Source organism: Leptodactylus fuscus, chromosome 5, assembly GCF_031893055.1.
Source record: "Leptodactylus fuscus isolate aLepFus1 chromosome 5, aLepFus1.hap2, whole genome shotgun sequence".
NCBI lineage: Eukaryota > Metazoa > Chordata > Amphibia > Anura > Leptodactylidae > Leptodactylus > Leptodactylus fuscus.
Window position 1 is genome coordinate 110894925 of NC_134269.1, and position 16597 is coordinate 110911521.

The 16597-nt window shown below is 41.6% G+C and overlaps 1 protein-coding gene across 1 annotated transcript in view; it reads right to left on the reverse strand.

Annotated features, from left to right (window-relative positions):
• The window catches only part of DMTF1 (cyclin D binding myb like transcription factor 1), a 35409-nt gene extending 19904 nt beyond the window's left edge, over positions 1–15505 (reverse strand). The window contains exons 1-9 of the mRNA XM_075274031.1: positions 15399–15505; positions 12443–12561; positions 10766–10860; positions 10048–10162; positions 7068–7144; positions 6719–6876; positions 5976–6008; positions 1863–1972; positions 107–335 (exon numbers count right to left, since the gene is read on the reverse strand). Of these exons, the coding sequence (XP_075130132.1) occupies positions 107–335; positions 1863–1972; positions 5976–6008; positions 6719–6876; positions 7068–7144; positions 10048–10162; positions 10766–10860; positions 12443–12554 (929 nt within the window). The 5' untranslated portion in view covers positions 12555–12561; positions 15399–15505. The remainder of the gene's footprint in view (positions 1–106; positions 336–1862; positions 1973–5975; positions 6009–6718; positions 6877–7067; positions 7145–10047; positions 10163–10765; positions 10861–12442; positions 12562–15398) is intronic.
• Positions 15506–16597: the final 1092 nt, after the last annotated feature.

Sequence of the window (16597 nt, forward strand, 5' to 3'; positions counted from 1 at the left end):
GTGATGTTAATGACCCATCTTTAGGATAGGACATCAATATAATTAGTCCAGAAAGCCCCCCCAGTACAATTAAAAGGTCTCCACAATAAAAGATTGTTAGCCATACCTTAAAATTAGGTTGATCTCATCTTCTTTGGTCCATTGTGTTCCACCACTTTGTTTCCAATTCAAATAGTTCAACCACTTAGAACGGCATTGTTTTTCCGAACGTGTTCCCACTCGTTCTGCCACGGAAGCCCAGGAGACCCCTTGTGTGACTATATCACCAGTTTCTGTGCCAGTAAGTTCATGTACAACATCTGTTAATCGCCTTTCTTCTTCATCGGTCCATTTTCCTGAGAAATAAGCATAGACTTATAAATATAGTATGTGACATCAGTCAAATACAAACAAATTATTAAAGATTTTTAAGTTTTTATTAGGGTAATGCTAAGCTGTAGTAATACCGTAACTTTTTATGTAAACTACATAAGCATGACACAAATCCAAGCGTTATATTCTTTGTTCCCTCTAAGAATTGAGCACTGCAGAATACGCTGGAGGTGTATAAGCAAGAAACTCAAATAAATACAGTGAAATAATTATTGTGCATAATAATTTCTGAAAGTGCGCTGCAGAGGAGATTCCACTATAGACGTGGTGCTTGCACCTACGCTCTAAGAGACAGTGCCCTGCCAGTGCTGTAGAAAGTAAAGTAACTCTGGTGACTCACAGAATGACATTTCTGAAAAAGAAAAGGTGTTTTATTAACACCTGATTCAGACTTTTTGCTATGCAACAGATAAAAGACTATCATAGATTTACTTACTGAAACACTAGGTAGGAAATGCCTCAAGCTCATACATGTGAGCTTACTGTGCTATTATTGATGTCAGCGTTTAAACCCTTCTGATGTTTGATCTACACAGGTTGTTATCACAAGAAAGTGGGACACAACCTACTATCAAAATTACTACTAGAATTAGATAGCTCCTGTTACACACCACAGCCTTTCTCACTGTACATTTTTATAATCATTCCAAACTCTCAGCAAGTAGAGATGGAACTGGCTCTAGCTGCCCATGTGATGCCGTGATAGCAAAGTACAGAAGAAAAAAAAAATAAAAACAGGGAGTACACCATTCATAAAAGAAGTGCAGATAAACAGGTGTGAGGTGCGGTCATGGGAAGTTTTATGCAGCAAGGTTCCAGGCATTTTCTCTTTTACTTACCGACAACAGTTGCTTTACTAAAATAAACATTAGTGTGACAGGTTTTACAAATCTTATCTAATCTCTACTTTCATTAGACAATATTCAACTAAAGTTAGACACTGTACACTGACACTTAGTTAATTAGACTGTCTACATGATCGATGGTTTAGTTTACCCCCAACAAAAAAATCCCTCAAATGATTGTGTATTTTATGCACATGCTGGTGCATCTTAAAAGAGGTTGTTCGGAAAAGTGAAGACTGCAGTACCTTTCTACCATTCCACAATCAACCACACAGCCAAGCTGAATGCGGACGAGACTGGTGGTGATCAGCACTCCCATTCACTCCCACTGAAGTGAACGCCACCAGTCCTGCATATATTCAGCCTGGCTGTGCTCAAGATGAATGTAAATGGGAGAAAGGTCCTGCAGTCTTCATTTCATGGAACAACAACTATATGCTGCACCTTTTTAGCCATGCCCCTTGTTGGAAGATGCAACAAAAATGTCTAAAACAAATTAGGTGTACGGCACACAGGCCACGTTTTATATACAAATTCTGCCAGAATCTTGGCACGTTTCCATTAGTAGATCTGCCCCACTAAAACAGTTATGCAAATCAAAAAGCAAATCCATCTGAAATGACAAATTATGGAAAAGACTTGTACCTGTTTTACATGTTTCCTTCATTAGTCGACAGCGATCCTTTACAGATGAGGCACTTCGACCCAGAGCAGCTCCTATTGTAGCCCAGTCATTTCCATGCTTTACACGAAGCCTAAATAATAATAAAATATAACAAATATTTAACATTTAATGTATTTTTCTGGCTTATTTTATTGGGCGGGACAGCACCATGGGATGTCCTAAAGTAGTTCTAAAGCATGGGAATTACACAGCCATGCGAGCAACATAGCGCACAGCTGCTTGCAGAACCTAACGACCCGAGCTGGCATCGGTAGAGGCCACAGAATATATCTGAAAGAATTTGGTGAAAGTGAGGACAGAAGCCCAGGTGGCTATCCTTGCAGACTAGGGAGGCAGAAGCCTGATACTGAGCAGCCCAGGAGGCTCCAACAGCTCTCATGGAATGAGCAGTCACACATCAGACTGAATCCATCTGGAGATGAAAGTGGCAAGGCCATCGCGAGGGCCCTCACGAAGAATGAACAAGGCATTGAGCGACGGAAGGAATCAGGGAGGGACAAATAAACCTGGATTACATCCAGGAAGTGAAAAGAGCGCTTACGTGGGTGCTGTAGGTCTGGGCAGAAAGATAGCAAGATGGTGTCTTCGTCTATATTGAAGGAAGAGACAACCTTAGGCAGAAAAGAAGTTGGTGGATGAAGGACAACCTTGTCTTTCTGGAGAATCAGAAAAGGAGGCTTCAGGGACAGGGCAGCTAGTTCAGAGACCCTGTACATGAAAATAATGGCCACAAGGAAGGCAACATTCCAGGAAAGAAGGTGAAGAGAGATAGCACGCAAAGGCTCAGATGGGAGCCTGAAGCACCTCAAGAACAAGATCCCCCCATTCCATGGGAGGATGGAAGAGAGGAGCACAGTGTGCCACTCACTGCAGGATGGTCTTCACCGGTGGCTGGAAGGCCATGGTCTTCTGAAAAAGAATTGAAAGGGCCGAAACGTGCCACTGAAGAGAAGAAAGACCAAGTCCTTGGTCCAGACCACATTGGAGAAAAGCCAGGATCCTGAGAAGAGAGAAGGAGAACGAATGGAAGTCATCACTCTCACACCACCATACGCAGGCCTTCCACGTCTGGGGTGTTCAGGCTTTCAACATGGTCTTGACAACAGGCTCAGAAAAACTGCAACGCCTCAGGACATCAGCATCAACAGCCACAACATTAACCCTGTTCTGACATCCGCCATAATAGTACGGCGGATGCCAGGTTTTTAAAGATGGCGGCTGCCGTAGCATATGGGTCTCCACTGTATTCTACAGAGGGGATCCGGCGTTAATGCCTGTGACTGGAGTTCACACAGTAAGGGCTCATTCCCATGGAGTAACGCGGCGCTCAATCTGACATGTAAATACGTGTCAGAGTGAGCGCTTCAAAACAGAATCCCATTGACTTCAATGGGTTCCGTCTTATGCGTGCTACACATTGAAATCAATGAGAGTCTTTTTAACCCATTGATTTCAATGTGTTACGCGCGTTAAACGGAACCCATTGAAGTCAATAGGATTCTGTTTTGAAGCGCTCACTCTGACACGTGTTTACATGTCAGATTGAGCGCCGCGTTACTCCGTGGGAACGAGCCCTAACTTTGCAAATCTCTCAATCAAATGATTGAAGGTTCAAGCTCACTGGGGAAGGGCTAATAAAACAGTAATTTTAAATAAATAAATAAATTAAATACAAAAAAAACCCTAAAATTTCAATTCACCCCTTTCCCTAGAATACATAAAAGTTACAAATTACAGTGAAACACATACACTTTAGGTATCTCTGTGGCCAAAAACTTCCAGTCTACAAACTTATAGATATTTTTGCTGTGTGGTAAATGCCATAGTGGGAAAAAAAAAGTTACAAACTGCCTTTTTTTCCCCACAGTTTCTTCTCTGATAAAAATGTTACACAAATGCACTTTTTCTTCAAATCCACCCCATTCTGAATTTTTTTTATCAGTTTCCCAGTACACTGCACAGAATAATAAATGGTACCATCATTAAGAACAATTTGTGCCGTATGGAGGAAGTCCTCGGCCAGATTGTTTTGCCAGTGGAAGAGTGTGCCCTGCTTGATGGTGGCAGAACCAATCCGGCATGTCAGTCTGGCCTACACTCTGGAGAGAATGTTGGAGCCACAGGTATCCTCGCTTCCGCTCTGCCTGAGCCCTCTGGTCTGATTAGGTTGACCGCATAGAAGGTCTCCCATGCAATACGCCTGACCCCCCCCCCCAATAGTTCCTCTCTGAACTGCGGTTTTAGCCGCATACTGGTGTGCACTCTACAATTACCTTTTTGTTAACTTAGTGAGCTATGTGATGTTCAATTTTTCACGTTCCCCTTCCCCTCTTTTTGTTGGTACTGACTGCCTTTTATCGGGTGCAGACTGCATTGAACACTTACTCCTTGGGTTTCTTGAGTCCTTCAGTTTTTTTTTTTGTATAGTTTTCACTGGTTAGTCTGTTACATTGTGAGATACGACTCTTGTTATATTCTATATTGTAACATCTTAGGTTTCTATTAAGTTGGTACTTATCTGACCGTTCTATGTTTTCCTGTTATCAAAATTTTTTCTCTCAAAATGTTTTTTTTCCCAAATTTAAAAGAATAATTTTTGCTACAAATATTACGCTATTAATATTAATTAATATGGTTCTGAGAATGTCAACAACCGAAAAATGTCACCGTCAGGAAGGGGTTAAATGCAGCCAATGCCTTAGAGATGAGTTTTTCTAGGCCTTTACCAAAAAAGTGGGTGGGGTCCCTAAAGGCAGAGTCCACAAACTGGCCTGGTAAAGGAAAAAGGACGTCTGACTTCCTTTTGGAAGGCAAGGGATGTCGGTTGAAGCCAATGTTCCTTCAAGATATGATCAAATGCCACATGGTTAGGGAAGACCAAATGAGATAGAAGGAGATGTCGTTTTGAGAAGCAGGAACTGGGTCCTCTGAGATATGTAGAGTATCTTTGACCACACGGATGAGCTCCTGCCTAGCAGCGGATATAGATGTGCCTAGCTGATGCAGAGTCAGAGGTGTCCCCAATAGTACCAGACTGTGCAGGTGACCAGGTACCGCCTGCCAGAGTGACCTGTTGGAAGATTTCCTAGTCCACTTTTGAGGATGGCTCCTACAGCATAAACGAAACCAATGAGGATGCCCATGAAGGGGCCTAGAAGCCGGGGGCCAGCATATTAGCCCTCAAGGAAAAAAAAGGTGCTCTTAAAGAAAGAATAAATTAAAACGATGCAATACAGAAAGACCTGAGCGAGTCAGGTCATTTCTGCCTCCTACACACATTAGGCTAAAACTGTCTAGCACAGTGTCAATCCCCTAGTTACCAGGTCTATACCCCATGGTGCTCTGTCCCCCAATGAAATAAGTGAGAAATGACATCTTTCAACTGATCAGCGTATGCACATAGAAAGGATCAGCATCGCTCCGGTTTCTCCATATAAAATATAACATTTAATTCATAAAAGTAAAAAAAATTTACAAAGGATACAAAGAAATCAAAAAAATACAAACATTTTTCATTTCTTTGTATCCTTTGTAAAAAAAAATTACTTCTGAAACTGGAGCGATGCTGATCCTTTCCATGTGTATATGCTGTTCAACATACCCTTCTGAGTCCGAAGGTTTTTGGCTCGTTCACCCCGAGGTCTCCAACACATCATAATGGTGAGCTCCAGAAATACTTTTACTTTTTCTTTCAACTGATGTCGCAGTTGCCAAGATATTGTTGTTTTGGGGTTTTTTAATATGCAAATGGAACCTTGGAAGTCTGGCATCATGGCTGTTGCTCTTATTAAAACTTGAAGGAGTATCATAGTTTTATCAAATAAAGTTATTCCCTTTTAGTGGATAAAGATCAGGTGTGTGTGTGTGTGTGTGTGTGTGTGTTATGGACAGACATGAGAAGGACAGATAACAGATATTAGAGCAGTGTTTTGAACTCATCACATGGTAAGGACAAGTGTCTATCCACCGGTTGTGAACAATGACTTAGCTTTGGTGGGCAAACCGCTTTAAATGCATTTAGTTATGTTATTGAATCTAACAATATAAAACTCAAGATTTTGTGAAATACTTACTCTCTCAGCCTTTCAATTTCTGCATGTGTGTACCTGCAAAACAATATAGATTTCAAAAATCACATATTCTAAACTAGTCTAAGACAATTTGGATTACCATATCCTGCTAAAGCATGAATACTCTGGAACATAATGAACTAAGCCAATATACTAGAAACTGGCTAAATGGTAACAACCAACTAGCATTTTGAGGTACGTTACGGGTGCCATCATCAGTCACTGAATAGGGCTGCACGAATATAGGTTTGATAAACTGAGCTGTGGCTTTGTAAACGCACACCATATTTATGTTAGGCATTACAGTGACAACTTTCCCTTTGTTAATTTAGGAGCAATGTATATTTGCCCAGAAAAAAAAAAAAGAACCGTATGACTAAATTTCTTATTTAGTAAAGCAAGCTTTAACTGTGTGGTAGAATAAAGCTGGACAACACTGTAGAACATGGTCATGTGATATAAGATCAAACCTAACAATAGTGAATGAGGTAGCGTTACAACCTACAAGATGCCACAGCAGTGTTTCATCAGTCTGTGAGAATCCAACAGTGCTGGTTTTCTGCACGACCACATTCAGTCACCCTGCTGGATCTCTGCTTGGTCACAACTATCTCAGTATCTCTTAAACGGACACATTTGTCATGTTAATTTTGCACGCTCACAAGCTGCTGCAAATTAGTAAATAATCTAGTTATCATACCATATGCATTACTAAATATATACTTACTATATAAAAAATGCCTTACTTTCCCACATGGTTCCTGTCATCATACATGCGAAGGACTCTTCTGTACACTGCAAACAGAGGGCGGTTCAAGCCCCATGCTATTGTTCTGTAGAAATCTTTTCTTTCATCCTTGGACATCTCAAAAATGATTTCTGTGGCATCTTTAATACCATGAGCCTAAATCACCATTAATACTGATCAGTAAAATGCACACAAGGCAGTTACTTTTACATGCACGTATAGATTTACATGACATAAGTGGAAGTTTTAGCTGCAGTAAGATACATTACTGGGTAACTAAACATATTCAGGATTATTCCTTTGTATGACACATACATACAAAAAAAAAACAAAAAAAACATTCATACCTTCAGGTATCGTTCAATGTTGTTCATTAGAATTGAAATTTCCTCCTTCGACCACATGCCTTGCTTCCATCTGTGACCTGATACATATAGATCAATTAATAACTATAATGAAAGCAATATTGAAATCTAAACACATATTCTGTTCATATTAGCTACGTGTTTTATAATACAACGGAGTGACAAATTAGGGAACCTATAAAAGGAATTTGCACAACAATGAAAAGTGAATATTTTCCTCTCTGGCAGAAGCATGGTAACTTGGACTGTCTCAGTTAAAGGGGTTGTCCCATAACAAGGATCCTATCTATACTGCTTGTTAATGTGGATTTAAGACTTTTCCTAAATACATTGCTTCAGCAAAACTGCTTTGTTTGTCCACTATCTTACTTTATTCAATTCATTGTTGACACTGCGTTTCTATGGCCCTTGGGATTATCTGCTCAAATGTCAAGTGATGTAGCTGCCTGCTCTCAGGGGGGAGGAGGGAGGGGCTAAGTGCACGGGTGCAAGCCTGTATCTATAGCTGTTCCTGTGTCCTGTGACCTAGCTTCCTGCTCTCAGATAAAGGAGGGGGGAAATGAGTGCTGCTTTCTTATATAAAACATTCTAATTCCTAGTGGGACCTGGTCCCTCTGCTCACTAGGATTTAGCTTTCTTATATACAGCAGGCTAAAAGTTAGTGGGCAGAAGGACCTGGTCCCTTATCCCACTAGGATTTAGCCGACTCTATATAGAACAAGCTAAATCCAAGTGTTATAGTACCTTTGATGACATCACAGGCCCTTCAGTCGTCCCATAGGATCACGCTATGTGGTAGGCGGAGCTACACACTAATTTGGGGCGGAGCTAAACTGGAGGTAGTCAGACAGTGTGGCTTTGTATATGAAACTCCGCCCACCAATTGACATAGAAAAACAAGAAGAAAGAAGTCTTTGCAGCAGCGAAGACTGGTGAGTAAGGGACATGGGAATACCCCTTTAAGTCTGCACATCTGCTTTTCCTGACATGGAGCTCACAGACTGAAAGAATTAGGGTCAGTGCACACAGAGTTTTTTGGAGCTGATTTTGACGCTGAATCCACCTGGGGGCTGATTTTGAGGTGGATTCAGCGTCAAAATCAGCACCAGAAAACTCTGTGTGCACTGACCCTTAGAAGCTGTAAATCATACACACAGTACTTCTAAGATATAGGATGCAGGAGGAAATGCACCTCACCCAGCCTGATTAAAAAATATTATTTAGCCTGCACAACCTCTTGAAATTAAAACTTCTGGGAATACATGGTAACAAGTGTAGGAGTAGAAAAAAGGCAGCAAACCTAGACCAAGGCCACATAGAGGCTTGAAGAACCTGGAAAATCTCCAATACATAACTTAAATGGTCAATAACTTTTAAAAAATTTTGTATAAAGCAACAGTACAAACAAATGTAATAAACATTGACGTATATCTTATGAGAGAAAGTTGCCCTTTTCACGCTCTTTTCTTCTTGATAAACAGATATTCACTCTGAAATCACCACTGCATCTGCCTTGGTGTCTCAAGACATTTATGCAAAATTTGCTGAAAGGTTAGAGACCACTAACGTGTCAGGGCGCTATGGTTCTACTAAGCGGTCAGCTAAATTACTCAAAAGTTCCACTTCCTATAGTAATGTGTTACTGTGACATTTGGACACTATTTTATAGGATGATTATTTTGCCTATTAATCTTCACCTAGTGAAGGCCGGATTTTCACATATAATTTTGGAAGAACAGATATGTGGATGCAAAGGAGAGCAGAAGTAACCTTTTTTAAAGGGGTATTTACATTTCATTAAATACATATCACATAGTCCATTCTCTGTGTTTTCTTTCTTGGCCCTTTAGGTTGATTATACTTGTTTTCCACAGCATATAGCCACGGCTGCAGTGGTGGCTGCGCTTGGTCATTGGTCTCCGAGTATAATCTTCAGACTAGCCAAATTATTGGAAGTGCACTTAGTTTGACCATTCACAGCTGCACTATGTCCAGCCACCTCACTGCATTACTACAGAGTTGAACAGGACGGCTCTGGCACATATCTAGTAGTGTTTGAGCCATTCTGTTCTACATGCTTGTATATTCACAAGAACAGCAGTCTGTCACAGTGTTTCTACTACCATGTAACACTGATGGTTCATTTACCTAGAAAGAGCAAGCAGTGTTACATGAATGTTAGTGCAAGCATACATGACAAATCAGAGGAATTTACAAGTTTTTATACATACCGAGCTGAGTCGCTGGTTAATGTTTTGTTTTTGTTTTTTTTAGCAGACAGCACACTCCATCAAAGGCTCTCTTCTCGCTTACTAACAATTCACATGCTACCATTGCGATATACATTGAGCCGCCCAGTGCATAGTTATTACTAGGGGATGTGACCTTCCTGACACAAAGAGATTCTAACCATCATGTCCACTATAGGTGCTAACAGAACAATGCATACTTCTCACAGCCAAAAACTCCTTCCTGGACAATTGAAGACACCAAGAAATCTCAACCCTATAATAACAAACCAGAAGGTGAACAGTCTCATGCCATCAGTTTGTCATATAACACCTAGTGCCCCCCCCCCCTTCCCCACCACACACACACACACTCGCTGAGTTTCTAGAATTACACCATCAAGTCTATTTTTATTAGCGTCTTCTACCCATGACTACAATCATGGTAAAAACTCCTGATGTTGTATATTTTACCATATGTTATATCAGCATTGGGAGCGCACAGCCTAGTCTCTGTCACATGAGGCAAACTATAGATCCGACTACAAGACTGGCTAGGAATAAAAGTGAGCGATTGAATGGCAGTGCAAAAGCTTGAAATGAGAAGATGAGAATACCCCTTTAATATATTGCTACTCTTTTGAACTCACCACAGGCAATACAACATCACAACTTGAGGCACAGCATGTAAGAGGTTGTAATATAACTGGATGAAGATAAATACAAGGCTATACCTTTGTTGGTTAGAGAATCTTTGTCTTCTTTGCTGGTGAACCAGGCACGACTAACTGCCGACACCTCATCACTGCCTGCAGGAGAGATGTCAGCAAGTTGCTCGTTCTGCAGAATCTAGGAAAAGGAGTTAAAAAAATTCTTCACAATTAAAGGGGTTGTCCAGATTTAGAAAAATATTTAGAGGCAAATGCAATTGTTTATATAATTAAAAGAGCTACAATTTTCCAATATAGTTTGTGTATCAATTCCGCTGTTTTCTAGATCTCTGTTTGCTCTTCTGCTTACTTCCAGTGGATAAAAATCAGTCTATGGTCATGTGACGAACACACAGGTTACAGCTCATTACTGGGTAGATGTCTGATTATTGTACTGTGACTATACCAAGCCGTGCACCTAAGTGTTCATTGCATAATCATGGGCCATACATCACAAAATCATGGATCATATATCACATAACCATGGACTCTCCTTTGCATACACAGAACACCGTACACTGCTTTCCCTGTAGGCATCAGCGGCTGCAATGCTTTCTGTTATATGTTCTTTCCACAGGAAATACAAGGTGCTGGTAAGAATTTGTTTATTTAATCAGATAACGCTAATGTTTAGAGAGTGGGACATCCCCTGAAAAGAAGACTTAGCACATCTATAGGACCAAAATTTAATATAAGACACTGTCTTATTTTTGGGGAAACACAGTAGCTAATGTTGTTTTACCTGAATTTGAGTTATGGAGTCCTCATTAATGTCATCTTCTGTCACTTCCGTGGTAGCAGTCATGGTCACCTCAAAGCTCTGGTCTTGTGCTGATACTATATGAAATAAGTGAACAGCTGTCAATGGGCCCAGGAAGTGTACACAGAACCAATGTCTCAAAATCACAATGGCATGTTAAACAGACACAGTATACATGTGAGCATACCCAAAATCTTAGTGTGACTGATATGCGATTCCTAACCTAGCCACTACATGTATGGCAAGCTTTAATATCCCTGCCCAAATGCAGTTTCAATCTGGAATACACAGTCTGCATATCAGTTGTATTTCCTTGGACATCACGGTGTCCAGAGACCTGGACTCACAGTATCATAAATATCAGTCACTGCCTCATCATAAGACTATGTATCCTGTAGACCTACAGTGCGGCAGTAACTCACAGCTTCATAGATATATTGCAAAATTGTAAGGTGGGTTCACACTACCATTATTTAATGTTCATTGCTCTCATCTGTCATAGGATGACAGCAACAGCCACAAAGTGACTGAAGAAGATGGTGTCTGTCTACACTTACTCATAAGCTTTCTTCTGGTATGTTTTTTTAATTTATGTTATGCATGCAGGAAAGCCTCTGCCATGTTTTTTTACTTTAGCATCAATGAGAATGGATGCAGACAGAGAGGACTTTGTCAGTATCCGTCACTCTACTACCATTACTCTCATTCTCATCTGCATTGCTCTCATTCTGTGACAGATGACAGCAATCCTAGGGCATTCTGAACATTCCCTAACTTTACATAATACACATAATAACATTTGTCTCTCAATACATGTCAAACTGGACTTTAATCGGTTTATTTTGAAACTGGAGTCTATATACCTTTTTTCCAACTCTAGCCAATATTGGTCCCAACTGTGTGTACACCAAATAAGCCCTAGCAACACTGTTAACAAAACTCAAAGAATAATTTAATGGAGGAAATGACCTGCAATTGATTACTATAAGTTATATAATGTCTCAGGAGTATCACTAGACACACACTAGGACTGTTCACTGCTCAACAAAATTTGGTTGAGTTTGCAATCCAGACCAAATTAATGCAGATAAGCTTTGTTTCAGGGGTGTGACAATTGACTGCATTATTTGTTAATGCTAATATTCACTGGGAATGTCAATAAAGCAGCATGTCAGATTATTGTGATTGTGAACCATATCCAAAGGAAAATTACAACCTATATCATCAAAAACATGAATTGGGACTATAATGAACTCCAGTATCACCCCTTCCCATCACACTTTGAGGATTTGCTCAGCTGAAACAGTGACAGCACTTCAGTGTGCAAAGGCTTCTAATCTTGTCTAGTGGCCTCATGTGCAGATTTCAATATTCAGGTTTGATTGGAGTTTTTTAGGACTTAATAGTACAAGACGTCCAAAACCCCACAATGATTGAATAATGCATCCTTTTGTTCAAAAGACCTTTTTTTTTTTTTTTTTTTTTTGAAAAATTCATTTTTGCCCAGAAAACCCCTTTAAGCCAAGTTGAGTCATCAAGTGATGGTAACAGCAGGGTCTGAACTGCTACCACTGCAAGAAAAACTCTGTTTGGTTTTGAAGCCATTCCTTTAGTCATCAGTGTTACTTCATAAAAGAAATATAAAGGAAATTTTGGTACCATTTTGAGGACAATGGAGGATTAAATTTCCATCCAGGTCCTGTGTAAGTGTAAGAGCGTTCCTGGTGCTGTGTACTTTCACTGTTCCAGACTCGTCTTCAGCTGTGCTCATACTCAACCTGCATGAAAAAAACACAATTCAGAGATTATACTGAAATGCAATACATGTGCAACATGATACACTAAAATAATGACCATTCTTAAAGGGACATGTATGTAGTAGAAGATGTATCTACCTACATGTACCTTTTACAGCTTTCTAAAAAGTCTATATCAATTTCCATTTCCTAAATAAAGGAATTTAGTTTATTCATATCCATTAAAAAAAAGTGAAGGTATCCTTAAAGGGGTTGTCCAATATCAGATATTGATGGCTTATCCTTGGGATAGATCATCAATTCCAGATAGGTGGGGGGGAGGTCTGACACACTTTACCCCCACCGATTAGCTTATATTTTAACATAGTGTATGCTGTCAGAAGCAGACGGACGTTAAGTGAATGGGAATTGAGCTGTCATATTGCAGCACATTCACTATGCAGGGTACAGAGCTGCCGCTTCAGGCTCCTTATACTGTGCAGATATCAGCTGATTGGTAGGGGTGCTAGACCACCATTGATCTGTTACGGATGACCTATCCTAATAACAGGTCATTAACATCTGATTTTGAAAGCTTGTTTATTAAAGGCAGTTAATTAAAGGGGAAATTGCCTAACCATTTTGTAGCCTAGAAAAAATATTAATGGCCTATCAACCTCTTCAGTCCATACTTTAGCACCAATGGCTATAATGTTCTGGTGAAAGTCTGTTTTGCCATAAATGGTTAACCAGAGACTAGAAGTATAACACCGTCTGCTCTTCGCCCTTCATCCCCTCTCTTCCCCAGGAGCTGCAGGCTTGATATGATGACATCACTAAGGGTGCATGCACACTACGTAACGCCGGCGTGTATCAGAGCCATACACGCCGGCGTTACAGCAGGGCTGTCGGACACTTCCCATTCATTTCTATGGGAGCCGGCATGCGAGCGCTCCCCATAGAAATGAATGGAAAAAGCAGTCCATTCATTTCTATGGGGAGCGCTCGCATGCCGGCTCCCATAGAAATGAATGGGAAGTGTCCGACAGCCCTGCTGTAACGCCGGCGTGTACGGCTCTGATACACGCCGGCGTTACGTAGTGTGCATGCACCCTTACATTGCGATTGCAGCCAGACCCAAGACAGCAGGGCAGGTAGGAGAGGTGAGTATTAGTGTTTTTTGTTTGTTTGGTTTTTGTTTTGCAATAGGAGGGGGGACATTAAACTGTGGGGACAACTGTAGTGGGAACCGTCCAGCCATGGTGGCACTTTAGTTGCAGAGGACATATGTAATATGTCCTTACTACTAATGCCAATTTCTCAGGATCTGTTAGAAGATGACCTTGGATTCATTTTAAAGTTTAGAATCTCATCTTTAGGCTGAGGTGCCAAGATACGGAAACGCAGCTTTTTTTTGTTGTAGATTTTATTGCAGTTTTTTGAGCTATAACCATGAGTGAATTCAGCAAAAGATAGAAGTATAAGAGCATCCTACAGATTTCCCATTCCTATAAAGCCTTTTGGCTTTGGCTCAAAAAATCTGCAACAAAAAAGCTGCATTTCCGCAACAAGGAACTACAGCCTTAAAATGAAACCAAGATCATCATGATGTGGGGCCTTAGCCTAAATGTTAATACTCAACTTCTCCAAAAAGAAGAAAACAGCATGTCCTGTATATTCTCAGAAATTGACACATCCATAGATTCATTTGTATATATTAGAATTACCATGTGAATTATTGTGTTTCACTAGTTTACCATTTAAGGGGGCATTCACACGGAGTAACGCCGGGCGTGTATCACAGCCGTACACGCCAGCGTTACGGCAGACTGCCGAACACGTCCCATTCACTTCAATGGGAGCGCTCGTAAACGCTGCTGCCTGCCACAATTCTTACTTTTCTTCATATGAACTATGGAGCAGATTCCCATTGAAAACAATGGAAGGTTGAATACACACAAAGCTGGACACAAGAGAATCCTCCAGAGGGAATCAGGGCCCCAAAGGTCTAGCAGGAGACAAAACCATTTTGCAGTGACTCAGGATATACCATCTATTTATTATGGTTAATACACAAATAATAATTTATTAGATCTCACTCATGATATATGTGTGCAACGTTATCAACAAAAATTACAGTGCAAAGAGTGGACGTGCATGTGTTCTGAACAGCTGCAGGGTGGGCCCCAGAAATCCCAGTCCGAATACATATGATTTTCACTTAGGCTTGGGAATATGCACCGAAATCTATGTGAAAAATGAGTCATGTGATCATTCTACAAGATGTGAGCTAGGGGCACTGATGACTGTAAGAGCTAATTGAGACAGACAGATGCTGGTGGCGGTGTAATGACCTGCATGTACTGCACCATAGTTCCCTACAATAATGTTAGCTTGGATAATAAGATCATTGTTTGGGAAGGGATGTCAGTGGGTAATATAGACCCAGATTACAGTAGTGAGTGTGGCCTAATAGCAGAGTGTCGCCTGCAGAAGCTGAAGGGCTGCACTGCTGTGACTACACCACTGCCCTCACTTCTAGAGCGGTGCAGACCCAGTACATCAGATATCTATAGCAATGGTATAGATGTCTGTGACAGGACATCCCCTATAAGTTATTTTATCCCTGTATGTTGAGGAGGGGGTGCTTAGAATCTCCGTTCCAGCTATTACTTTTCTTTCCCTCCATTCTAGCTTGTGCCCCCTCCTCACGAATCCAGTGTGGGCAGGAAGCGTCCATACAGCTCACAACACAAGGACAAGTTTTAACGTCAGTGGTTACATGGCAGCAGTAAGACATGGCGCTAGAAGTTGTGGAGCTCCGCGCACTACTGTCAGCGGGTCTGGCTGCCTGTCACAGGGCCGGGCCTCATACTCACTTCCTGTTTTCAGTCCGGGCACTTGGCGAGCAGGATGGAGGCTCGGAGATACCAGGATGCAGGAACACAGCAACACATACAGGCGGGGGAGAAGCTGGAGGCGGATCACGTGGTCAGGCAGGAAGGGGAAGGGCTCCTTCTCATGTAGCTCTCTAGGGCAGAGTAGGTACAGGAAGAGGGGGCTGCTGGTGGAAGGGACATGGAGAGCGCCATGGAGCAACCTGTGTGACACTGTGGTGAAGCAGCGTGTGAGTGTGAGAGCAGTCTGCAAGTACATAGTAGGAGTATGAATGTAAGGGGGAAATGTGCAAGAGCAGGCCGTCTGCGTGTGGGGGAAATGTGGAAGAGCAGGCCGTCTGCGTGTGGGGGGAAACTTGGGAGAGCAGTCTGTATGTAAGGAGAAAATGTGGGGGAACAATATTCTTGTAAATGTGGGAGAGTAGTCTGCGTGTGGGGGTAATGAAGTGAAGGTGGAGCAGTGTGTGGGGGGGGATGCAGGGGAGCAGTCTGTGTGTGTTGGGGGAGAGCAGTCTGCGTTTGTGGGGAGGAAACACGGCGTGAGGGGGGAAACAGCAGTCTGAATGAGAGATCAGACTATGTGGCAGAGGAGTCTGTTTGTGAAATGTGGGGAAAAACATGGGGTCTAAGTGTGAGACAAGGGAATCGTAGGGAGCGGTCTGTGTATAAGAGTGGGGTACTGACTATAGTGGTTATCTGTCAGCACCAATGAGATGAGCACTGCTGCTATTGATTGACTGCTGCAGTCATGTCTATGTTGAAGTATCAATGCTGGTAGACGAAAAGTGGTTCAGGGCGGGTTCACATCTGCTCCCGGTCTCTGCTTTGTGGGTTTCCGTCTTCTGTCATCAGGAGACGGAAACCCAGCATTCAGTGCCCGTGAGCATCTTCTGCTCTCTGTGCCGATACTGTTTTTTTGTTTTTGTTTTTTTTTTACCAGACACAAAGTCCTGCTTGTCCGACTTTGTGTTCGGTTCAAAAAAAAAAAAAAACTGTTTCGCCGCGGAGACCAGAGCACGCTCTTGGGCGAACACTTTACAAACTCATTCAAACCCAAGCTTTGAACATCCCTAGGAGAATCTGTTCACAGGACAACTATAAGTTGCACATAAGAGTGGCAAGAAGAAAACCATTGTTGGAAGAAAGACATAAGAAGTGCTGTTTGCAGTTTGCCACAAGTC